The sequence below is a fragment of the Uloborus diversus genome, chromosome 1, assembly GCF_026930045.1.
Source record: "Uloborus diversus isolate 005 chromosome 1, Udiv.v.3.1, whole genome shotgun sequence".
Classification (NCBI taxonomy): Eukaryota; Metazoa; Arthropoda; class Arachnida; order Araneae; family Uloboridae; genus Uloborus; species Uloborus diversus.
In genome coordinates, this window is record NC_072731.1 from 109,827,622 (window position 1) to 109,854,127 (window position 26,506).

At 34.6% G+C, this 26,506-nt stretch overlaps 1 protein-coding gene across 1 annotated transcript in view; it reads left to right on the forward strand.

Moving 5' to 3' along the window:
- LOC129222246 (probable citrate synthase 2, mitochondrial) overlaps positions 1-26,506 on the forward strand; it is a 38,459-nt gene that overhangs the window by 10,845 nt on the left and 1,108 nt on the right. The window contains exons 4-9 of the mRNA XM_054856762.1: positions 4,200-4,397; positions 5,692-5,880; positions 10,972-11,171; positions 19,781-19,910; positions 20,014-20,115; positions 24,731-24,940. Coding sequence (XP_054712737.1) covers positions 4,200-4,397; positions 5,692-5,880; positions 10,972-11,171; positions 19,781-19,910; positions 20,014-20,115; positions 24,731-24,940 — 1,029 coding nt within the window. The remainder of the gene's footprint in view (positions 1-4,199; positions 4,398-5,691; positions 5,881-10,971; positions 11,172-19,780; positions 19,911-20,013; positions 20,116-24,730; positions 24,941-26,506) is intronic.

The following is a 26,506-nucleotide window of genomic DNA, read 5'->3' on the forward strand; positions in this document are numbered from 1 at the left end:
AACTAACATCAGTGTCCGATAGAAAGGGTAATATCTTTCCCAAATTATTTGCTACAAAGCAGAGGTCTGATCTAACATTTGTGTTTCGTTGTTACACCAATCGGCACCATCTATATTCTTCACACGCAAAAATGAATTAAAGAAAAAAATGGAAAAGCTAGGACGTAACTGGTTCTTGCATTAAAGTCCTCAATTGTAGACCTAAGACAATTCGTTGGTGACTTTAGGACGACAAAGGGACCACAGACCTGAAATGCCTTAGGAACCCCGTTAAGTCTAAATTTGGTCCTGATTACAAGTAATGTTTCTCAAAGAAAAAAAAACTTGCAACACCCTACCCCCCTTCTGAATTCAGTCCTAAATCCGCCTATGTTCAGGAGTTCTCCCTGCTAAGTCGAAATGTTGCCCTGATTCAGATTCAAATTATCGTAGTCCAGACTTGCTTTCCCGTATGCGCTTCTGAGGTGAAAGTACTCGTATAGCGATATAGATCAATGAAATCTCTTTCCAACCGACAGCATTTAGTTGAGTCTGTCACAACCACTGAATACCCGGGGCGTGCACAGATATTTTAGGGCCCGTTACAAATGACTTTTACGAGCCACTCTCCATCTTGTTTACACCTACGTCCCTACATATATTTCACCCCTCAATAAAAAATCGAGGGACCCCTTCAGGCTCGAAACCGGGCCAACAGCCCCCCCCCCCTTGTGCATGGCTCATGCTCATGCATTGCCATTACTACTGTTGCCTCAGAGTAACAGTAAGATATCTAATCGCAGAAATAATACTAAGATATCTTACTCTTGCTCTGAGCGACGAATTATCAACACCCGAAAACATGGCCCACGCATTTATGGCAGGGTCGGGGCCGCTTTGTCTAATGGTTGGAAACCAATTCAATTTTTGTTATGCACAAATATAAGTTTTTAACGCTTTTTTTTTTTTTTTTTTTTGTCCCGGGCCCTTTTTCAGGTCACGTCGGACCCAAATTTCTCTGTTCCCCTCCCGTTTGCTCAATGTGAGAGCCAAGGCCCCTTGAGCTCTAAAAACTAGAGAGAAAGTTGGTAAGAGAGGAAAAAATTCGCACGTGTGGACTTCGGCTACTTACTTTGTCTTTGCTTAGGATGGAAAAAAATAAACCTGTTTCCAAACGCTTTTTTCACATAGAGTAAATAAATTGCATGCTTTTTTTTTATTCAGATTTTTTAAAAACTGTCAGGTGTGAATTTAAATCTATTAATTTCAATAAAAGAATTGCTGGAAGTAACCCACTCAGCGGTTGGCATAGTCGGGGATCCCCGACTAGCCGACCTGGCCAGTCCGCCCATGTATATATATATATTTTATATATATATATATATATATATATATATATATATATATATATATATATATATATATATATGTGTGTGTGTGTGTGTGTGTGTGTGTGTGTGTGTGTGCGTGTTAGTTATAAATTTATTATTAAAAATTACTTAAAAAATACTTAAATATGTATCAAACGAATTGACCTACACCCACTTGATATAAATTTAATGCAATAACATTTACTTACCTACCCACATACAGATATACTTGCTGATTTAAACAGTCCTTGATAAAACAAACTCAGTTTTGTAGTTCATATTTTTTGACTTTAATAAAACATTGAATAGTAAAAAACTTCAGTAAATTTTCTTTCTTTTTTGTATTTCTTTTTTTCCCCGCATCTCGAGCAATGCGTTGAGTCTAAGTTCTACGTCACATTTTTGTAGGCTATCTTAAACAAAGGGCAGCATAATTTGCTCTCTCCGCTAGAAGAACTTCAGCATTCTGCATGGAATTTCGAGTAGAAGATGGATTGGATGAGTGCTCTTGCTCTGATTCCTCTGACAACGAACAGTCGACAAGCATTCTCGAATGCTCATTTACGTTTATGTGTTTTCACTTGGCAACTGGAAGATTCTTTGAGCACTTTTAGAAATTACGACAAATCGCTTAATGTTTCGCACTTTGCAATGAAGCAATAAATCTCTACGAAAATTAGGTAAAAGAAATGCGTCGCGTGTTAACAATGGCTCTCATCGAACAACTAAAGTGCAACAGCTTAGTTTTAAAAATTGTGAAAAATATCGTCTGCGACAAAACAAAACAAATGTTCTGTTGTTTCACTTTTATTTATCGTCTGCCAAGTATGAATTGCTTGTGTTTACTCGTTTGTTATCTTTTCTAACTGTATAAAGTACTGATTTTGTTTCATTGTTTTTAGAACCCGAATATGAAGAATCAAAGTACACTTTTTAAAAAAAATGTCTGAGGCCTGTAAAATTACAAACAAATAATTATTTTAAGTCTGTCTTGCGCTCAAGGAGGCCCAAAGTTTAATTTTTTGAGAGGCGGTAATTCCCAATTTTGCCGAATGATAAAACACGACCCGGCACGCATACCTAAATTTAATGAGAAGCGACTAGGAGTCAATTTAAAAAAAATGCTTAATTTGCCAAATAAAGGAAATTTTTGAGAGGTCACACAATAAATCGGGGCGCTATTGCTTGCGCTTAGTTGAACAAAAAAAAAATGCAACCACTGTTTTTGCGTCTTGGTGTAAGTTTTGGAAGCGATTCATTTATGTTCCATTCTTCGGACGATGGTTATGGGCAGGTATAGAGCAGTAAATACATACTGCTGATTACCGGCACAATGTAGCAATAATATAAGTTATGCTGCAAATCACCACTGATATAAAAAAAAATGATTTTATTTAGCGGCAACCAGATAAACATGTTTGCACCATAAAACTGAAGTAATATAGATTTAAGAAAGGAAACAAATTGAAAATGGAAATTTTCGCAGTTTAATCCGTTTACCCTCTCACCGCAGAGCGGTTATGGGCAAAAAATTTCAAAAATGCAAAAAAAAAAGGGGAGGGGAATTAAAAAAAATTGCAGTTTGCCTGCTCACGGGAGAAAGTTTCCATTCTTGTATGGGCAGGCAAAGAGCAGTAAGTGCATGCTGCCGATTACCTGCAAAATGTAGCGATAAAAGCAGTTACTGCCGTTTGCCTGCACACGGGAGAAAGTTTCCGTTCTTCCGTGGGCAGGCAAAGAGCAGTTTGTACATACTCCCGCACAATGTTGCGAAAAAATAAGTTACTGCTAATTACCAGTGATAAAAAAAAATGCTTTTTTTTTTTTTTGCGACAACCACTTAAACATGTTTGTACCATAAAACTATAGTGATATAGATTCCAAAAATGAAAAAAAAAAAAAAAAAAAAGAAAAGAAAATCGAAAAATCCGAAGTTACTGCCGTTTACCTGCACACGGCAGTATAGTTGTGCTTACCATTTCTGTTAAGGTTTTTATTTAAAAATTTGACAATGGACCACAAATCTCTTAACCTAAAAATTACGACCTACTTTGGCCCAGCATGGAACAGTAAAGAATAGATCAACGTAAGACTCTAAACAGGAAAAACCCTGGAATTCTCGTTTAGAAAAAGTTGACCTAGTTGCATCTACTTCTTACAAATTTTGTTAAAATTGTTGGAAAGTTCTTGGAATTGTTTTGTTGTAGAATGAATGGGCTGAGGTTTTCAGGGATAGCTGTTGATGAGAAAGAAGAAAGAGCTAACGTTGAGAGTATGGAACGCACCTGTAAGTTTTGGAAGTGATCGAGAATTTAGGATCTTTTGTTTTACGAATGGTGTTCGGTTAGTAAAATTATTTAACCACTAAAACTAATTGAGAGATGACCGTTCACTATCGGCAATTTCAGAGACAATAAATAGGTATGCACACACATTTTTAAAAAATAATAATTTTCTTTAAAAAAAATGACTCAAACTTCTTTTAAAATGTGTTTTTACTTGAAATAAATGGTTTTTCGTATGCATATCCGTCTTTCTTTGACTCTAGTTAGTTCTACAACGATTTTAAATAGGGAAAAACACTTTGGGCCAAAGTAACCCAAACGCAAGGGTAACATTGGCCCAAATAGAAAACAATAATAAAGGGTAAAAATACCTTTACATCAAATGATTACTATTCAAAAATAAAATTTAGAGAACTCTAGATGCGTAAAACAAGTTCCACAGCTTGGAAATATGAATAGTTACAAAATTATTGTGAGAAAAGTTCAAAAATGTGGGCCAAAGTATCCCGCGTTCACGGTACATGATATTGTTGTTTTTCATGTATTCATTTTTCTTTCCAATTAGATCTATGGCGGCTTGAGAGGTGCAAACGTCCTAGTGACAGAAACATCTCACCTTGACCCGGAAGAAGGGATTAAGTTCCGGAACCTCACCCTCACCGACTGCAGGAAGAAGCTACCCAAAGCACCAGGCGGGGAAGAGCCGCTTCCCGAAGGTCTCTTCTGGTTGCTGGTGACTGGTGAAGTTCCGACAGCTCAACAGGTGAAAATTCTTCTTTTCCCTTTTTCCAAAATCTAAAACTATGACAAGAAGTAAGTCTCTCTAGAAATTCGTAAAAATGTGAATTTTTAAAAGTGTCCCAATATTTTTTGATTTAGTGTGATCGCTCGCTAGTCGTCACCTGGCGAGTAGTCAGGCTAATAGCGAGTCTTACTTTGGAGGATAAATAAAATACTCAACCGGCCACATTTTGAATTGTTTACCGTCCACAGAAAATTATTATTACTTTTATTATTTCGAGACAAGTCATTTATATATTGAAACAAATTTTGATGTAAAAACATTCCCAAATCCTCAAATAGTATTCTATTTTGCCAATGATTAAAAAAAAACTGTTACTCCTTTCACTCTCCTTTTCCAACACCTCAAAAACTAGCAAGCACAAACTGGCGGGCATGTACAAAAGGTTTGAACACACCTGGACGGGGGGGGGGGGGGAGAGAAAAATGTAAATGAACGAAACTGCAATTAGGTCTCATATGCCAATATTTTCTTTGACAGATTGCATTTTAGTGCTGTGCCTTTCTGTTTTTGTAATAAATAAATAAAAACTTTTTATAAAGTTGCTACCAATATTTTTTTTAAAGAGGCTACTAAGCCAAAATTGTCTTATGGCCACTGGTGATTAACTAAAAATTTGAACTCTCAGATGTGTCCCCTAAGTTGAAAATTACTTTTGCAAACTATCAAGTACAAATAATTTTAAAAATATTTTTTCCATGCTACTGAGATATCAAAATATTGATATCAGCAAAAAAAAATTATATATACATCTATGGTTTAGAGAGCAAGGTTTTTTTTTTTTTTTTTTTTTCGAAAATATAGCATGATTCCATACTTTGCCGCGAAGCTTATGATCCCCTTTTAATTACATGTTATTTTACCAGTTTATTGTAGCTGATTTCTATATGTTGCTTGGTTTTTACTTTTCATGTATTTAATTTGTATGTTCCTTCCTGTTTCAATTAGAATGCTTCTCTTGCTTAGTTTTAGTTACGGAAAGCATTTTTCCATAATTTTATTGGTTTCATTTTCACGAATAGTTCCTCTCTATTTCCCGCTCTGTTAATCCGGTAGATTTTGTGCAAATGTCATCTATTAAATCTTTCCGAATTTTATTATGACTTTCTGAGGCTCAAAACATATCCAGCTTGCTCCTCACAGACGCACTATGCGTCATATGGATGTAGCGTCTCAGCAGTTACTGAACTTAAAAATTTATTTTCCATCTTCTTTTGCTCATATCTTGTCCATTCATATGAGCCTCTAATTGCAGGTCAAAACCTTGTCGAAACAGTGGGCCGAAATGGCATGTCTTCCTCCACATGTGGTGAATATGCTAAATAATTTCCCATCCAGAATGCATCCCATGACCCAATTCAGCGCTGCCATCACGGCTTGCAGCACCGAAAGCAAATTTGCAAAAGCATACAGGGACGGAGTCCCAAAAGCCAATTACTGGGAAGTGAGTATTTTTTCGTTCCTCACATAGCGGCGAATATTAGAATGCTGAATCCCTCATAAATATTGCCTCAAAAGTAATTCTGTATTTATGGCGTTGTAGTAACGTTATTGGGAACTACGAAAGTTCCCTTTCAAGAGGGCCATTTAATTTGTCGAAACATCATCAAAGTAGTAGTTCACGGTTTGCTAATGAAAATTACGTATTCGTGAAAATGTATGAATTAATCTTCAAACAATGTACCATAAGATGCATATTGTTTAATCTAAAATTGTATTTACTCACCTCTAGGGGCTCTCGCCATGACGTAGTCCATGATAAAAATTTAACCAGTATGTTCTTATACCACCATAATTTCCTTTAAGCAATTCCATCACACTTGACTAACAAACATAAGAGTGGATCGGTCTTGCTGCAATCCGAAAGCTTCAAATTGCGATAATACATTAGCTATAATGGCGAGAATCAGGAAAATTTAATTATTTTGAAGAAATTATTTAATATAATTAATAATGCTCAACAAAAGAGTAAAGGACTAACAACATTTGACCTATTTTTGTATTTATACCTATTACATATGAGGCAGTGAGAAGCAAAGGGATGTAAGTGTATACTTTCAAGTTTTGAGTACACTGTAAAAAATCTCGGAAAACTCTCTGAATATACAAAAAAGCTTTCCGTAATACACAGATTCGTACGCCCTCAGCAGTTTTCTGCTCTTATCAAAAACCTTTCCCGTTTAGCAAGAAAGTAAGAGTCGACGCATGCGCAGCTCACACGGCAATTTTATAGTCCAGCACCAAATCCAAACTGAAACTTTCGAAAGCACGCAATGAAAAAAATTGCTGACTCAAGTGCTGAACTCAAGTGCTGAAACAAGTGCGAAGTAACACTCATCAAGGGGATTAGTAGAAGTTTTGTTCCTCGCATGAATTCACTGAAGATAATTTTAAAGTCTTATATTTTATTGCTAATGTATCGTCATGAGATTGAATTTGAAGCTATGTCACTTATTTTTAAGTACGAAGTGCAACTTCTCGACGCATGCCCGCGAAAGGAATACAAACTGAAATTAAAAACCAAATAAATGCCTAGAGGACGCCATGTAAATTCGTTGCGTCGCATAACTTGTGTAGGTAATTTACTTTTTTCTTGGATACTTTTCTTCTTTCTACCAAATGGGTAATTTTTGTTGGCAGAATTTTATTCTGTCATAAAAATCACCTTTTTGGTGACCAAAGCCTGCAAAAGACCACCATCGACGAATAGGTAAGTCGCTTTGCAACTCTATTACTTTAAAGAGATTTAGTTCATATAAATCTCGTTAAAAAAAAAAAAAAAAACTATTTTCCTCAGTATTATTTTTTCGTTGTGAACTATTGCAATTTGAAAATATTTTACATTACATAGAACACATATTTAAAGTGCAAGTGTGTCTAGTTTTATTCTGTAAAATTTATGAATTAAAGATTATAAAAAAAACTTTAAATAAGTGTTATTGTGTACTTTGTTTTTATGTGTCAATCTCAGTTAATATTTGGCTGAACATTTATGTATCAAGCATTATGAATTAAATGTTATAATATGCAAATTGTCAGGTTTGATCGTTCGTCTTTAAGGTTGCATGTTTTCATTCTCTTGTAAACAGTGTAGCTAGATTGTATGAAGTAAAAAAAAAACCTATCTCTTGTAATTAGGAACATAGTGCTTCAGTATTATCTAAATGACGATATATCTCTTTAAATATTTGCATTAGCGAAACGCTTTAAATTAGTTAAATGTGTATTAATTTCTTTAACAAATAGATACATATATGTATTTAAAAGTGTCTTCATTTTTTTCGTTTTACGAGCCTCAATTTTACCAAAAGCAAAAAAAAAAAAAAAAAGACTTAATAATTTTGTATTTTTACACCATATTAAAGTATTTTACTTATAATTTTATTATACATGAAATATTATTTATCTCAGCAGAGCTTCATTAGTACGATTTATTTTAGTTGCAATGTATCTGCCCTTAAGGGCAAGAAGCTGCAAATATAACAAACAAGAATTATTTCTCAATAATATATTTTTGTATATATATATGAAATACGTAAGCAATGAATAGCAATGAGAAAAAGAAAATTAAAAGTAGCAATTATTAGAATAAAGTTGAAAGGTTGAATTCGGAGCTCATCAGCCGTGGAAGATTCGATAAATATGGTCAAAAGACCAAAAGATATTAAAATATTTACTAAATAGAGAGTGTTTAAGCTCTAACATATGCATTACATTGGGCCAAACGCACCATATGCTAAACTATATGCAATAAACAACAGCTTAAACCTAAAATTCAAAGTAGGGGTTTTTTCCCTGGGCTAAATTAAGAAACAAGTCCCTATAATTTGTCTTCCTCAGGACAGTAACTACTGCATGCATACTAGTTTAATGTAGGACAGTCAGGAGGAATGAGTCAGTGGCAAAAATGGAACAGCTGCATTTACATGCCAAAATAAAAAGTAATATTATTTCATGTTATTGTTTTAAAAGTGATCATTTTTAAAAAACTATGTTATTAATATACAATGTACATATGGGGAGAAGACGAGGGGCGTTCACCACGCAGACTGTGCCATTGACATTTTCAGGGGGTTGCTTTTTCAAGGGGGGGGGCGCTTCATAGCATTTTATGGGTGCACCATCACTCTTATGGTGGGGGGGGGGGTCTCGTATATATGAAATGGAATAATCATGTAATAGAGTTCAATGTTTTAATTAATAAAATATATATTGCATTTTGCGCACACTGTAAAAATAAAATCAGTAACCTATTTTGAATAAGTATTTATATTTGTGATGAGCTGGAAAAGAGCAAGAACAGAAGAATCAACCCGAATGGTTCCAGCAGGGGGACTTGGTGTCATATTTAAATTCATCAATTTCTCTGTTGGTACTTTTCGGTACACTTTGTTCGTCAGAGAAATTAACTTGAGGTGAACGAATTCCGGAACGCGAAGGGTAGGTAAGTCCTGTCAAATTTTATCCGAAGATAAAAGCTATCAAGTTTGATACAAGATATGTTTTTAAGTTCTGCATTAAAAATACAATATGTTGATAGTTTTGTCTTGAAAACATTGAGAGAAAAACTGAAGTTTAAGATTGTTTAACAAACAATCCCCACTTTTCAGAAGGTACCCTCCTCCAATTCCCCGACGATTTTGTGATTAGGAATGAAACTACTAGATTATTTCATAATTTTTCAAAAATTTATAACTGTGCATATGTTATGCTGTTAACCATGCTATTTGTCATTAGAAATTCAAAAAAAAAAAAAAAAAAAAATCCACGAATTATTGCTCTTAAATATGAAAGAATTGAAACTGATATGGTATGCAATACTATAATAAAGAATTATATTTTAGAAAAAATCACGGAAAAAGGATTCCGAAATTCTCGGAAACGTTTTTGAAAATTGTTTGGAGAATTCCGAAATACTCGGAAACGTTTTCGAACTTTTCATGAACTACAGCTGCACAGAATACTCAGAAACATTTCTGGAAATTACGGAAAGAGGATTCTGAAATACTCAGAAACGTTTCTGAAAATTACAGAAAGAGGATTCCGAAATACTCAGAAACGTTTCTGAAAATTACAAAAAGAGGATTCCGAAATACTGAGACACGTTTCTGGACATTACAGGAAGAGGATTCCGAAACACTCAGAAACGTTTTTGAAACTTTCATGAACCACAGCTGCACGATATACTCAGAAACGTTTTCGGATTTGTTTTACAGTGTAACACTCGTTTAAAAATAACTTCCTAGGTATGCTTTCATTGATTTTTTTTCTAAATCATGCTGTACAGCAGCACCTACCATAGATACTAGTACTATTTCTTGCCTCAAAACAGAGGAAGAGTTCACCTACCATTTGTACTGGTTAGCTCCAAATTTTTAATTTTGCCACTTACATCCCTTTGCCTCTCACTGCCTCATATGTAAAATAACTGACAATTCTTTATGGAAAAATGTATTTAATTCAAGAGAGACTAATTCTCGCACAAAATGTGAGGTCGAATCAACTGGTCAAAAACAGGTGACGTTGGTTTGGAAACTTTATTGTATTTACACGGTAAAGTTAATTTGATAATCACGGTAAAGTGTGATTCATATCACACCAGCAGAGTTCAAAATTAGCTGCCCACAGTAAACAATTGCTTTGATTTTATGCGCAGGCATTTGTATTTTTGTCACAAAAATACAAAAGAAAGCAAAATCTAAATGAGTATCGAGTGAACCAATTCTTAAAGTATTTATAAAAAAACCAGAAAAAACCTCGCGTTATGGTTATTTAACCAACATCTGCTTAAAGAGTATGACATCAAAGCATGAGAGGGATTTACGTTAAAACATTCAATAATGGTAATATACCAAAAACCAAACCAGTAACCCATAATGTCCCAGAAGGAATACCAAGTAGACCTTCCAAATTTGAGTAATTTAAATTTTCAATATTTCTAAGAAACCAATAACACTTCAAGATAGGGTCAGTAAGAATATACAATACTGAATACCAGTATCGGATCTAGGGGAGTTAAATGTGGGTTTATTTTACATACAACCTCCAACACCCCACATCAAAAAAAAAAAAAAGAAGAAGAAGAAAGTCACCTCTACAGTTACAGGTTCGAAAGAAAAAAAATTGCCGTGAGGCAATGATTACATTGACGTTCAGGAGTGTCCAAAAGGGAGTGACTCTCAAGAAAAATTTCTTAATCGGCAAATTTTGTTTGACGATTCGAAAAATTTGGACTGCATTGCATATCGAAATTAATAGCGAGGTTTTTTTTTTTCTTCATATTTTTATTTATGTATTTCTAATGACGTCTAATGTCTCTTCTCCTCAAATGTAGGTGTGCGCTGGCTCATACTTTATCATTCGATAAAATTCGGAGCTATCTGCTAAATAGAATTCTCAGAAATTTCAGTTCGGGATGCCCCTGAATGTAATGCTTGCGTAAGGTTAATGATTGGCATATATTTACCTCTCTACACTGTATTCAATAACTGGCATTCTATGGGACATTGGTCCTTACAAGTTTTTTTCTCCCCAGTTTACTTTTGACGATGCTATGAACGTGATAGCTAAACTGCCACCAATTGCTGCCACAATTTACAGAAACTTATACCGCGGTAGAAGCAGTATCGGGGCTATCGACTCAAGTAAGGATTGGGCTCATAACTTCACTTCAATGCTTGGCTACAAAGACTCACAGTTGGCAGAATTAATGCGATTGCACATGACTCTACACAGGTGAGTGCATGCGTATTTCCTTGCCACGAAACCACACGATCAAGAAAATTCGAAAAAAAATTAAAAGTGGTAGCATTTGGAAGAGCATCGTAAAATAGGTTTATGGCACAAAAATTATGTGCCCTCATGGGCCCGTTATCGAAGTATGAGATCTTAAAGTCCGCCGAAATGTTACGTAAAGTCGCCAAATTTAGCGAGTAACGTTCAGAAATGGAATGTACGACGCAAGTTCAACATCTGCATCTGACAAGGTATCTCATTGCCATTTTTGATCTTTACCAAAGTGCGGGAGAGATGTTTTAAGTAAATACTTTACTCATGGGTAACTACCGGGAGAGTCGTGGCACAGACTTCTCCATTAAAATTTTTAGGGGGTTGTTTTTAGGGATATTTTTCTCTCGTCTGGGGAGTGGCCTTTTTTGTAGGGCCTTTCAATTATTGGGGGGGGGGGGGCACTGTCGCTCTTGGAGGGAATAGACACCTCTGCTTTACTTGTGTGTGTCAAAGTTAAGAACCACTATCATGTTCATCAAGATAAAAGTTTTTCCAGAGAAACGACAGCTTTAAAACAGAATTAAATTTACAATGTGTGCCGAAATGATAGATCCACCCGTAAAATCGGAAATTATGTTGATAGAAAAGGATTTATATATATATATATATATTATGCACAAAGAACTATTTTATAAACTAAATTGTTTCATTCAATGCAAAATAATACATGAAGAGTATAATGGGAATAATAAGTTAAACAAAATTTACATGAAACAGCTGTTCCAAAAAGATAGGTCCATTGAGCCAAACATCAAATAAATGTTGAATTAATAAGAAAATTTTGTACTTTTTTTCTGAATAAGCTCATAAATCCTATTCGCATTATTCCTACAAGTTTTTGCATACAATTTGCCTCGATTATTGACCATTCGGTGAAAATAGCCTTTTCCATACTGTTGTACTGCATTCCGCCTGCATACACCGCTCATACGAGTATACACCACATGTTTTCTACTGGATTCAGGTCGGGACTGCAAGGTGACCAATCGATAACATGTATACCATTATCCAGAAAGTATTCGAAAGTAGACTTTGCAGTGTGCACAGGAGCATTATCTTGTTGGAACATGAAGAATGGGCCCCTAATGTACTCTGATTGTGGAAGAAAATATTGTTCAAGCAACTGTTGATAGTCTGCAGCATTTTAACGATTGTCTACAAATGCTATATCAGTTTTTTCAGCACCTCCGAATCTGGCCCTTGCCATAACGGAACCACCACCATCTTGCCTTTTCGAGAATATCTTTCTATCGTCACACAGATCGTGCCAGTAATACTGCCAGCCATCTGGACCATCCAAGTTGAATTTCTTTTCACCACTGAATATCACACGATGCTAATCTTGTTTCCAGGCCATCACTTCTTTTGCAAAATTCAATTGCTTTTCTTTGTGCTTTTTAGTCAATTTTGGAGACGCTTTCCTCTTCGCGTACATTAAATTGGCGAACTACTTTACTACTCTATGGACTGTAGATTTTAAAACTGGAGGATTTGTTGCTTGCTTAAAGTGAAAAAGCTTATATTTCTTGATTTTAAGTCCTTTACGTTAGTCCTGCTTTGTTGGAGTGTCACTTTTGATGGGCTGCCAGATAATTTTTTACTGTCATAAGCATTTCTAAGTCGCAAAAAAATGTTCACAACATTATGCGACCTATTTTAAAGATTACCTATTTCTCTATTGGATTTTCCACTGTTTAAATGCTTCAATTTTCCCTTGCTCAACCAACGAAAGACTGCAATGACGACCCATTTCGTTTGCTTGCACCGTGATGCTTAAATCTGTTTGAATACCTCCACAGAAGCCAGCATAATCTTGCAGTAAGACTAAGCAACGAGATTTATGCAAAATTTTTTTAAATAAACGTGGTTAGAGCAAAATTCCTGAAGGTGGACTTATCTGTTTGAAACGGTCTTGTAATGAAAATTTGAATAAAATAAAAAGGAATTATTTATTTTTGCGAAATTTCTTTATCACTAGTTGTAACAATTACTGGTTAATTATCTGTACCAAAAAGTGATTCTTATTCTCAATTCGTTTCTGCTGAAAATTATGCACAAAAAGCGTTTCTTCAAATATCTCAAAAATTCTCTGCAGATACTGCGCATTAACTTCCCACAGCAGAATTGACCCTTTCCAAAGTAAAATTTTGAAGAGACGGGCCGGATAAAAGTATATTATTGTATTTTAGTGTATTTAAGTAGATTTTACTTTAGGACTTAAAATGTTAATTACAATGTTATTGGTGTACTATATTTTAAGTATTTTTATTATGGTTTTTCAAAGTATTAACTATGAGTATTTTCTTTAGTTTCTATGAAAAGTTAGCTTGTATACTTAAAGCAATATAAATTTTTAAAAAAAACTTCTAATTGAGAAATTTTAATTAGCAGATTAATGTTAAATACAAATAAGATATGTTGTAAAATAAAAATAAAAGAAGCCTGTCGAAAGGGGGGAAAATATACTACTAACTCTGACAAATATGATACTGAAAAAAATAATTATTAAAAGATAGAAAATTGTGGCACCAGAAGCATTTCATCGATTTAAGTCTAGCACAGTTATTGCAGCGTTCAAACTCCTCCGAAAAGCAAAATTCCAAAGGTGTTTCAAATGGAGGTAGCCGAGTTGGCAATGATCCAGACTTGTACCAGGCAAATTGTATCATGTCCGAGTATTCTGCCGTGTGCAGGTAAAGGGCAGTAACTGCAAATTTTTCATTTTTCATTTTTTCGCATTTTTGTCATCTATTGTACGTAATCTTTACTGTACAAGCTCGCTTATTTGGTTTCCACCGAAAAAAAGATACGAAAAAGACGTCTAATTCCCACATTTCCCTATTATTAGTATTGAAACCAAAACGCGTTTCTTCAACTATCTCGAAAACTCATTTCTGCAGATACTGCCGTTTACCTGCACACGGCAGTATTGTGGTGCACTTATCTGGAAATGAATAAGTGATTGTAGTTTCACTGAATGAAAACGCGTAAAAGTTATTCTAGTATTTTTAAAAATAAATAAATAAATAAAAATAACATGCAATATGTTGTGCATTCACGTTATAGCCACTTTTACGGTAGTGACAGATTTTGTCCGGAAGACAGGGGTTGTTATAACGAACGTCGACTGTATTGATAGCTTTTAAGAATAAAATATTTCCCTCTATTCATGAAGTAATTTCCGATATCTATACTTTTGAAGTGCATATTGTTAACACTTACTATCCGTTGTTTTCACATTAGATTTTTTTTCATTTTAAATTAAAAATTAAATATTTTCCTCACAGTGATCATCAGACAATAAAACTTCATGTCTTGATTATCACTTTAAAAAAATAAGAAGTGATACCATAATCCTTGACCATTTTATTTCAGCATCAAAAACTATGCATTTTATTATCTATATTCTGTATGAGCTCAAATTACCCTGCTTTTTGTACTTATTCTTATTAATTCTCCCAGGTTATTAAGAAATACTTACAACATATTTCATTAATAGTTTACTTAACACACTTAAAATACAGTAATATTCTGAAATGTGCTATTATCACCAATGAAATTCTAAAATTTACGTTTAATTTCGTTGTAAAGTTATCGTTCCTCTGAATAAAGCTTCCTATTTTCTATTTCATAGGCTTGATGGCGATTCTTTAATTTAACACACACAAGTACAGTATTAAAACAAATCATCTTTCACACGCTTTGCAGATGACCCAAAATGGAAATGAGATGCCTTGCAAGATGCAGACGATGAAATATTGCGGTATTTAAATTTATTGCCAAGTCTTTAAATTTGGCTACTTTTTTTGAGATTTCGGCAGACTTTAAGACCCCATATCCCGAAAGCAAGGGGACGAGGATGACCCATGACATTTCATGGGTGAAAAAAATGTCTAAATATGCTCTTCCGAATGCTATCATTTTGAACTTTTTGCATTATAGCTTAAGTCGTGTGGTCCCTGGTTAGAATGAACTTTGATTATGTGTCTGGATGGTTTCACTCTTATACCCCGTTTGCACTGGCGGAATTAAGCCGCTTAGTTTTCAGCTAACCTACTGCGCATTCACTTAGCGCATCTCAAAGCCGCTTCAGTTGAGCGACACGCATATCGACCGATCCCAAGCGGTAATTCTGTAATCCACGCTATGGCTTGGTTTTTTCTATGCTCGATAGATGGCGCCACTACTTTTTCATGAATTTTTTTTTTTTTGCTTTCTTTTCAAAAATGTATTACTATCAAAACGAAAATTTAACTTACAGAGTAAAAGAAATCACTGATGAAAATGCTGCAAATGTAAGTTTTAAAATTTTTTTTCTTAATTTAATTGCGGATAATCCCGGAAAAAAAATGTTATTAAAGGGACAGAACAGCCGATTTAAATTATTGGAATTTAAGAAAAAATGTGACAATTCATGTGCCTAAAGGTTTAACGTTGTAATTAATAATTTAATCAACGGTCTAATTGATACAACTATATCAATTAGATAACATTATATGCAGTATTCGGAGGGGGGGAGTACATATATATAGTGTGAAATGTAAGTCAGAACAGCTCTTTTACAAAAGTACTCCAATAGGCTTTCTAGTTTTTTATTTATTTATTTATTTATTTATTTTTGAAAAACACAAAGACACACATATATAATATATGCCAATGATTTTTTTTTTGGTGGGGGGGGGGGGGGGTGTGTGATCGCTTCCTTTTTTGGGGGGGGGACACATTCACCCTTAGTTTTATTTACCCATGTTTTGTAGCATTTTTTAAAATTTATTTTCTGTTTAGTTTGTTCTTTAACTTTTGTTGTTTTTTCCACCAGTACTTACGTGTTCTTTACTAAATTGCTATGTTGGGCCTTTTTTGGTTAAAGATTTTTTAGATTGTATTTGTGTTTCAATAAAAATTGAATTAATTTCTCTTTTGAATGGCTTATACAGATTTAACTTAAATATGCTTGTTAATTTTATACACAGAACTGGTTACATCAACCGATTCCGATCCGCCAATATCAACTAATTCCGATCCGCCGGTCGAAATGCGATCCGAAAACTGCTGGAAACGACAGTCCGTTTTGGAAAATTATAGGCAATTTTTTACTTGAACTTTTTGATCGCCAGAAAAAAAGTCTTTGTTCAGTAGAAATATTTTTCTAAATAATCGGGACTGAACCCCATTCGGATAATTAGAACCAGAAAATGTTCTATTGAAAAAAAATAATTGAGTGTATGTGATGTTACTTAGTTGTAAAATATTTTATTGAAAATGAAATAATAAAGTAAAATTGCAAAATTAAGGAATAATTATTTGAAAATGGGACTGATATTACACCAAAAAAATTATAATTTAAAAATGAATAAATAGAAAAATGAAATAAAAATGAATTATAAAAAAAAAATAGTAAACAAATTTTCAGAACTTATAAAAATTCTCCCCGAAACTCAAAAAATCCCCCCTGGAATCTGAAGTAACGGGGGACATTCCCCTTCTAGAAATTGAACCTTATTTCAAACCCTGTTATATATACATTTAATTGAAAGTAACTTGCCTTTGTATTGTGATTGTCAATTTAGCAGTGCATCCCGTATGCTTTGAAGGACCATCCCCAGAAACTATTCTGTCTGTCATGCACACAGCGATAGCTGATTTTGTATTTATTAAATCTCCCTGATTTCGGATATGTTGTTGCAACACGCCAAGTACTTTTTGTATCTTCACTGTGTTGCTGTAACCAGTTCCGTGTATAAAATTAACAAGCATATTTAAGTTAAATCTGTATAAGCCAATCAAAAGAGAAGTTAATTCAATTTTTATTAAAACACAAATACAATCTAAAAAATCTTTAACCAAAAAAGGCCCAACATAGCAATTAAGTTAAGAACATGTAAGTACTGGTGGAAAAAACAACAAAACTTAAAGAACAAACTAAACAGAAAATTAATTTTAAAAAATGCTACAAAACATGGGTAAATAAAACTAAGGGTGAATGTGTCCCCCCCCCCAAAAGGAAGCGAACACCCCCCCCCCACCACCAAAAAAAATCATTGGCATACATGTAAATATATATGTGTGTCTTTGTGTTTTTCAAAAAAAAATAATAATAATAATAATAATAAATAAAAAACTAGAAAGCCCATTGGAGTACTTTTGTAAAAGAGCTGTTCTGACTTACATTTCACACTATATACATGTACTCCCCCCCCCCCCCGAATACTGCATATAATGTTATCTAATTGATATAGTTGTATCAATTAGACCGTTGATTAAATTATTAATTACAACGTTAAACCTTTAGGCACATGAATTTTCACTTTTTTTTCAATTCCAATAATTTAAATCGGCTGTTCTGTCCCTTTAAGAATATCTTTTTTTTTTCGGGAATATCCGCAATTAAATTAAGAAAAAAAATTTTAAAACTTACATTTGCAGCATTTTCATCAGTGATTTCTTTTACTCTGTAAGTTAAATTTTCGTTTTGATCGTTTGTACTATTAATATTTGAATAAGTAAAGCCGGATGATAAGCTATCCATGGTTAAAACTTCAAAAAACACAAGACATTTTTAAAAATAAAGCAAAAAAAATCATGAAAAAGTAGTGGCGCCATCTATTGAGCATGGATGAAATCAAGCCATAGCGTGGATTACAGAATTACCGCTTGGGAACGGTCAATATGCAGTGCAAACGACTTTTAAAGTAAATGCGCTTAACTCGTAAGTGCATTGATGGGTTGAGCGCGCTTAGCTCGCAGTGCAAACGGGGTATTAGGGCAGGCTTACATTCACCAAAATCTGGAACTTACGAGCCCAGAATGAGACGACTCTTCCGCTTCCACAATGTAGGGAACAATTAATGGGGTTGTTTCCTTCAGTCAAAAGTACTACTTCCAGTCACTGAAGTTGATAGAATGAGCAGAAATAATCACATGGATACAGAAAATACTTGCATTTTCCCAACAGTTATTTTTTAATTATTTTTTTCAAATGTCCGATTTTTCAAACAAGGCGTGGTCTTTATGACGTCACATGCGCATTCCACTGACGTGCTGAATGTTTACGCTTGCTGTCTATCGCGTTTCCAGGTTATGATAATCCAGAAGCGAATTAAATATTGCGCTTTAAGCTTGCTATCAACCACATCGTTGCCACTATATATGAGTAATATTCGCTCTGAGATAATGGCAAGGATGAATGGCAATTCATCATTTGTGATGTCATGCGCAGAAGCGTAAAAATAAAATTGACTCTGCGCGCCGATTTAAATATATTTTTCTAAATAGTAAACTTTGTAAATTGTAAACTATTTTTAAAATGGTCAAATCCTATGTTTTTAAGCGTGCTCTTTCGGAAAACGATACTTTTGAAATTTCGGAAGCGACTCTATTCCAGTGTATACCGGTCTCAAAGGGGGGGGGGAGTACCCTTTGAGCCAGCTTTTTCATTTTTCTTTGCAAACGCGTCCTTAGAGTACGTAAGATGAGAAAAAAGAAATTTCCCATGAAAATAACGTTATTACAGAGAAGATTTGGTAACAATATTGCAGATATGATGTTAGGAGCAACTTTGAGGTATAAGATTTGAACTTTAGGATAGAAGTGCATAAAAATAAGAGCATTGGGATCATTTTTGCACGTTGACGATCAATTTTACGAACTCCTTCTGACAACAACAAAAGTTCGCAAAAATCGAGATGTATCAATATCTATATGCGCTACTTATGGTACGCATATTTCCACGGCAAGTCCCGTCAATACAAATAGATGTTTCTTATTTGGTGCCAAATAAAAAAGCGCACAGACATCCAGAAATTCTGATCGTAAAGATCAAGGTCTGCTTTCTATTTTAAAACTTTTTTTTTATTTATAAGAAAAAGGAATGAAGGAGGAAGATGAAATTACAATTTAAATAAAATCATCATCTTCTATCCTGAAATTTCCTGTCCTGGTGCTGTAACCGACTTTAAGTCGAGCCCGTAAAAGAGGGTTTTGCCATTTCCAGTTCGTCAAAAAGAACAAAAAATTACATTGTTTAAATAAAAGGTTTTTCGTGACAACAACCAGTAAAATCGTAACTGTTCGTTCATTAGAGGTTCGTTAAATCGAGCAACAATTGTTCTTGCTCTCCAAAGTGTGGGTTGGCTAATTGGTTGGTTTCTATTCTATTCAGAGTCACAACTGACTACAACTGTATTTATGTCGAGGACTGCATACTAAGTGCCTTGCCTCCATTATTTTATATACCGATAGATGGCAGCACCATCACCGGATCGAACAGTTTATGAGAATTTAGAACTAGTCCAGGAGCTAATAACTACCTGGTGCTAGCACCCCCAGAGGTATCGTTTCACTTGGAGGACATTGAGACCACGAGCATATTTAACGTCGCCCAGTCCCCTTTAATGACGACGGTGGGTCTTCGACCATCGAGGTTCGAACCCAGGACCCTCCGGCCCCGAATCCGACACTCTACCGATCGGGCTACCACGGTCCTAATTGGTTGGTTTGTTAGTTACACAAAACTAAACTTGACTAAAAAGAATACAAAAATGTTTTCTTCTTAGTGATCACGGAGGCGCGAATGTCTGTGCTCACACGGTTCATTTAGTGGGGAGTACTCTCTCGGATCCTTACCTCTCCTTGGCGGCTGGGCTTAACGGAATGGCTGGGCCCCTCCACGGGTCAGCAATTCAAGTACGAAAATTTCTCTCGTCTTTAACTGTAGTTTTCAACATAATTTATTTTTATGCTGAATATTGAATTGATTATGCTAAATACTATTTTGTTGATGTTTTAGGAAGTTGCGTTATGGCTTGGTAAACTTCAAAAAGAACTAGGAAATGAGGCTACAGATGAACAACTGGAGGAGTTTATATGGAAGACACTAAAATCGGCACAGGTATTTATTTGCTCGTCTGAATTTTAGCTAACTGTCGAAATGAAATAACATTCTAAAACTGGAGAGTGGCCTTGAAAAGCAATTTGAAAAGTTGAAAATGAAGTAAAAACGAAACAATAAAGTTGCAATTAAAGTAAGGGTAAATTACACAGAGTTACATTTTCAAATAATAAGGATGAATTGGGCGGAATGGGACGGTGAGAGGAATGAGATTGCACTTATAATGAAATAAAATACGAAAAATTATTTCTGCCATCTCAACTTGGTGTAGCAGACTAGAATCTAATAAAGAGTCTAAAGCTGCTACATCTACTGGACAAGCTCTAGACAACTTTTCGCGTTGTATTTCATCATTTTAAATGCAGCTAGCAATTATTTCTGACTCTCTCTCTAACAATAAAATGCAGGGGGATTTAGAAAGATAGACACTATTGTCTATTTCCATGCCAAAGTACATCAAATGGTCGAATTAAAAAAAAAAAAAACTTCATTTAAAATGTTTCTTCATTTTTTTAATAGTAAATATAGATTGAATTTCACATTATTTATGCAAAAACTGCTTTTTTTGTTTTGCATCTGGCAACAAACTAGCATACAAAAGACATTTGTAAACACGTGTTGCTGCACGCAAAGTTGATAATTTTCATAAGGATCTTTTTAACATACATGATAAGTTGATGATCTATTAGCATTTTTTAAAAGTGGTTTTGCCGTACTTTAAGAATGCATGCCAATTTTTTACAATAATAACTTCAACATGTCAAATTTTGTATTTTTGAATGAGCCTAATACATGTAGTTTGAGTCACACAAAACATAGAAAATTTAGTTTTATTGAATAATGCCTATACTTTCAGCTCTAATATTTTTATTTTCTTTCTTTTACTTAATGTCAATACTTTTTCACAATTCATTTGATATAATTTTGAATACTGTTAGAAATATAAATATAAATATGTGTGTAGTGTTAATCACAGTTTGGTTTTTGTTTTGCGAGTTTTTACACTTTTATGACAAAATTTGTCATTAAAATTATAAAATTTACACAAACTACTAATTTAAATGTATTTGCTATAGATACTATGGCTGAAACTCCATCTCAGCGTAAAGCAGAGCGAAGAAAAAGGCTTAAGGAATCCGAGAAATACTTAGATTTTAATTAATTAAAATCTAATTAATCTTAATTAAATCTTAATTAATTATTTTAATTTTTATTAATAGGAGGAAAGTTTCAATGGCAATTTTCTGCCATTAGCCATGGCAAGGGTGCAATCGATGACTTGGGTGGTACTCTGAAGCGGCGAGGGAAGGAGGTTAAGTTATCTAGGAAAATTAATCCCCATTCTGCTAAAAAGTTCACGCAAATGGCTGCAAAGATTTGTCTGAATATTCACTCCATATCATTCCACAGGAGTTGATAACATCCAAAATGTCTTTTTATGATAAGCTGTGAACACCAAATGGGATTGAAATCAAGCCGATTCCTGAAACAAGGAGGATGCATTGTTTTGAGAAAGCATCCCCATACAAGCTAAAAATTTTGTTAATCTCAGAGAAGATGAATAAAAATATATTCAAGTTCACAAATGGGAGCTTTGAAGAACCAGAAGGCGTCGAAAACATACACACATGAAGAATCTTCAAATTTTAATGTTGGGGACCGAATTTTTGTTTATTTTTCTAGCAATAGATTAGTAAAGTATTTTTTTGGTCAAGTTATTGGCAACAGAAGCTTAGGTGTCGTGACCGTTAAATTTTTAAGATTTTATAAGGACTCCAAACGTTTCTCTTAGCTTAAAGTTGATGACATATCTGACGTAGATATAACTTTTTCTGATAGTGCTACAAAGAAACTTGCTGAGACGTGCATGCATTACATATTTCAAAATTTTTGCCTTAATAATTATGTCATGGGTTAGTTTAAATCTTGTAATTCTGCTTTAAAACACGTTCTTTGAGATTTATGTTGTTTAAAATATGCCCATGTTGAAAAATAAATGTGTAGGATTTGTTTTGTGTTTCGAAATTGGAAACTGTAGTGTGAGTTACAATCTAGATGTAAAGAGAGTCACATATGGAAAAGCCCCCTAATATTTTTAAATAGATTATATTAATAAATATTGCATATTTTTCTTGATTTTGAACCTTCTGGATGCATAAATAGAACAAGTTTTATTTTTTATTTTGCTGAAGAGGAAGATATCCAAAGATATAAACATCACCTAAATATCACTTCCTGTTGCATGTAGTGTGAGTCACATTTGTATTTTAACACTTCCAACTGTCATGTAAAGCTTTAAGTGAATAATAATGTGTTGGGTAGTTTGTTTCAATGCTAATTAGTAATGCTGAGGAAAAAAATAGGAGATATTACTTCAATAAGTTTGAGATAAAGAGAGATTTGTGTCTTGAAATTCTCAATTTGTAGTGTGAGTCACGCATGGAATTAACCTATTTCAAATTTCTGTATCTTCAGCACTAATCATTGTACTTGAATTCTGTAAATTACATGTGATTATGCATCCATGGAAGTTTACAGATGTTCAATAGACCCTCTTCTGGCTACCCCATTAACATCTAGAAGGTAGCCCAATTCATCCCACACTTGATGACGAATGTGTCTTGTGTCGCTGAGTTCACCACCACTGTGATACGGCTTCGTAGGTCATTCAAGTATGTAGGAAGAGGTGGTACCTACCTAAACAGCGTCTTTCACAAACAACCACAAGAAAAAATCGCAGGGTGTGTGAGATCAAGGGACCTAACTGAAGTTCCAAGTGCAAGCCGTGTCGCTTGTAACTGATGGAGTTAGTAGTTCAATAACTGATGCGGCAGCAAAGTACTCTAGTGGTGGTGTTCAAAACAGCATTCTCATTCAAATATATTTGACAGATTTCAAGTACAGCGTATAATGAAAGAAATGTGGCAATTTTGAATTGGATTCATCTGTTTGAATCCAACAGATTCTCTTTTGTTTGAACTCTGCATATTAATTTGTTCAGAAATTTTTGCAACGGTCTCACTTGCTCAATATTAATATTTTCATTTCTTCAAAATTGTTAATCGTTTTTGAAAATTTACTTCCCTCTAAAGTAAAGTAAAGTATACGATACTTTTAAAACAAACAGATTGATGTGGTGGACTTAATTAACACTTAAAACAAAAAACTACGAGAACTCTTTAGTAGGTGAATAGTTGGTCGATAATTCTAGTTATGAACTAACTCGTATCTACCATTTTAGGAACAATACAAGTATATTTCGTTGCATAGGTTTCTGTGGGGGGAGGGGATGGTCCAAATTGCAAATACGTTTGTAAAATTTAACATTGCATAACAAATTGCGTAACGTAAGCATACAAAAATTCTATGCTAAAGGAGTCCAGGTATTTATTTACGGTTGTCAATTAAAACATTCGTGGTAGATGTACGTGTTTGAAAGGTGCACACTGTAAGTTATCACCTAATTTTTGTTTTAGAACAGACACAAGTATACTATGAGTATACAAGTAGTTGTTTAAGGGTTTTCCTTTTTTTATTTGCATCATTGCCAATATACAGTATTTAAATTTACTACTAGTTAAAATAAAAAGTTAATTCGTGAGAACGCATATATTTGGTTTGAATATATGCATGTTGAAATTTGATATATGCATGTTACAGTTATGATATTGAATTGGTATGTATAAGTGTAAGTCAAAAATTACTTACACTTTTCGTTCTACAACTTTATTAAACTGCAATAGGTATACAACAGATACATTATTTTTCGGTATAAGTCTCCACCTTTAGCAATGCACTTAATCCAGCGAGTCACAGACTTTCGTATGCCTTCCTGGTAGAAGGTTTTCGGTTGGTCATGAAGCCACTTTCACACCGTCTTTTGCAGCCTCTTTTTTCCATGTCTGAGCCAAATCGACGACCTCTGAAAGCTTCCTCGAGCTGGCGAGATCTGGGCTATAGGGAGAGTGTTCCATTGTCTCAAAGCCAACCTGTTAACTGTTACCATGATGTGGTGCGCCGTGTGCAGCCGGGCTTTGTCTTGACACAACAAAACTTTCTTTGAGAGTAGACCGCAGCTTTTATTTCCAATCGCTGGCTTCAGCTTATTGGTCAACAAAAATTTGACCACTCCCCGTTGCTCCACTTTGGTGGAATCAGATAGCGGCGCTGACATGCTTATGCTGCTGTAGCTAAACGACAACTGACGCGATCGTAATTGAATTCCGCACACGTGACCACACACACGCCGCGCAACTCAACACATGCGCATTTGGCCGCCTCCTATTTTAGTTTAATAAGGTTGTAGAACGAAAAGTGTAGGTAATTTTTGACTTATACTCCCCGTAGTTTGGATACTATTCTGATCTTGAGACCCTGCATCAGTGAAAACCACTAAAATTACATGCCTTTGACATTGAACCTGCACCAATGATATTGCACGTGACAAAACACCAAGGGGGTTATACCTGTCTGGGCAACATTCGATGCTTCTTGACAATGGTGGTTACTGACGTTAATATTATTTTAAATCATTAGGAGCAAGTTATTGCTGTATCTTGAAAGAAGTTTTCTTCTCATCTTATCGCTCTAAAACCCTGCTGTAATTTCTTTTTAGGTTATACCAGGCTACGGTCACGCCGTCTTAAGAAAAACGGATCCTCGTTATGAAGAGCAGAGAAAATACGCCTTGAAACATTTTCCCGACGATCCTCTCGTCAAACTTACTTCCAGGCTTTACAAACTGGTTCCGCCCATTCTTATGAAACTCGGAAAAGTCAAAAACCCTTATCCCAATACTGATGCATTTAGTGATGTTCTCTTACAGGTAAATACAGTTCTTAAATGTTGAATTGTCAACAGTTGACACTAACAAGACACAAGCTATTATACAGCTTGAGGATTTTGTATTTTCCAGGGAGGAGGTTTTATTTCATTTGAAAAAGATTAAAGCAACTAAAGCTCCGGGACCAGATAATATTTATCCAAAAATTTTAGTTGAATGTGCAGAGGAATTAGTGGATGTTATTTTGAATATTTTCAATGCTTCTTATAACTCGGGGACGGTGCCAGAGGACTGGAAGCTGGCTAACATAATGCCACTCTTCAAGAAGGGGTCTAAAGGTATTGCTGGGAATTATAGACCTGTAAGTTTGACTTCGGTGATTTGTAAGATTTTCGAAACTTTGATCAAAATTAAGATCATGATGTTCTTAGAGACTAATAGTCTGTTGACTAGTTTGCAGTATGGTTTCAGGAAAGGTAAATCCTGTACTACTAATTTATTGCACTTCTACGACAAGGTTACCTCAGCTTTAGATAACAAAAAATGTGTGGATGTTGTTTATATTGATTTTCAAAAAGCTTTTGACAAGGTACCGCATGTTGCTCTTCTCAGCAAGTTAGCTGACATTGGAATAGGAGGAAAAACTTTACTTTGGGTTAGAAATTGGCTTACTGGTAGGAAGCAAAGAGTAGTTGTGAGAGGAAATCATTCTAATTGGAGTGATGTTTTAAGTGGGGTTCCTCAGGGATCAGTTTTAGGGCCTCTTTTGTTTATTATATTTATGAATGACATCAATGATAATATTTCTGGAAGCATGAATTGTTTTGCTGACGATGTAAAAGTTATGGGGATTGTCGAAAATGAAGAACAAGTAAAACAGCTGCAAGAGGATTTAGATCATATTACTAAGTGGGCAGATAAATGGGGTATGGCAGTTAATGTAGGGAAATGTCAAGTGCTACACTTAGGTCATGGAAATAAGCGTATGAGATATCGTTTACAGGGTTCAGTCATAAATCAGGCAGAAAATGTTATGGATCTGGGTGTCTTTATAAATCAGGACTTCAAGTTTAGTCAACAGTGCAGTATTGCTAGTAACAAAGCCAACAAAATGCTTGGGTTCATCAATAGATCTATTTCAAACAAATCTAAGAAAGTTCTTCTGCCTTTATATAGGAGTTTAGTAAGACCTCATTTGGAGTATGCTGTTCAGTTTTGGTCGCCTTATCTGAAGAAAGATATTTTTGTATTGGAAAGGGTTCAAAGAAGGGTAACTAAATTAGTAAGGGGACTCTCAGATTTAGATTATGATACCAGACTTAATAGGCTTAACATGTATAGCCTGGAGCAAAGGAGAGTCAGAGGGGACATGATTCAGTTATTTAAATTTATCAAAATGAAAGATGTAAATGGATTAAATTTTTGCGGGGAAAGCAGGACAAGGGGTCATTGTTTTAAGCTATTTAAATCTCAGGCTAACTTGGAAATCAGGAAAAACTACTACTTTAGCAGGGTCGTGGGTACTTGGAATAGCTTACCGGAAGAGGTGGTAATGAGCAAGGGAGTGGATAGCTTTAAGAGGGCCATTGATCTTCATTGGGGACTAAT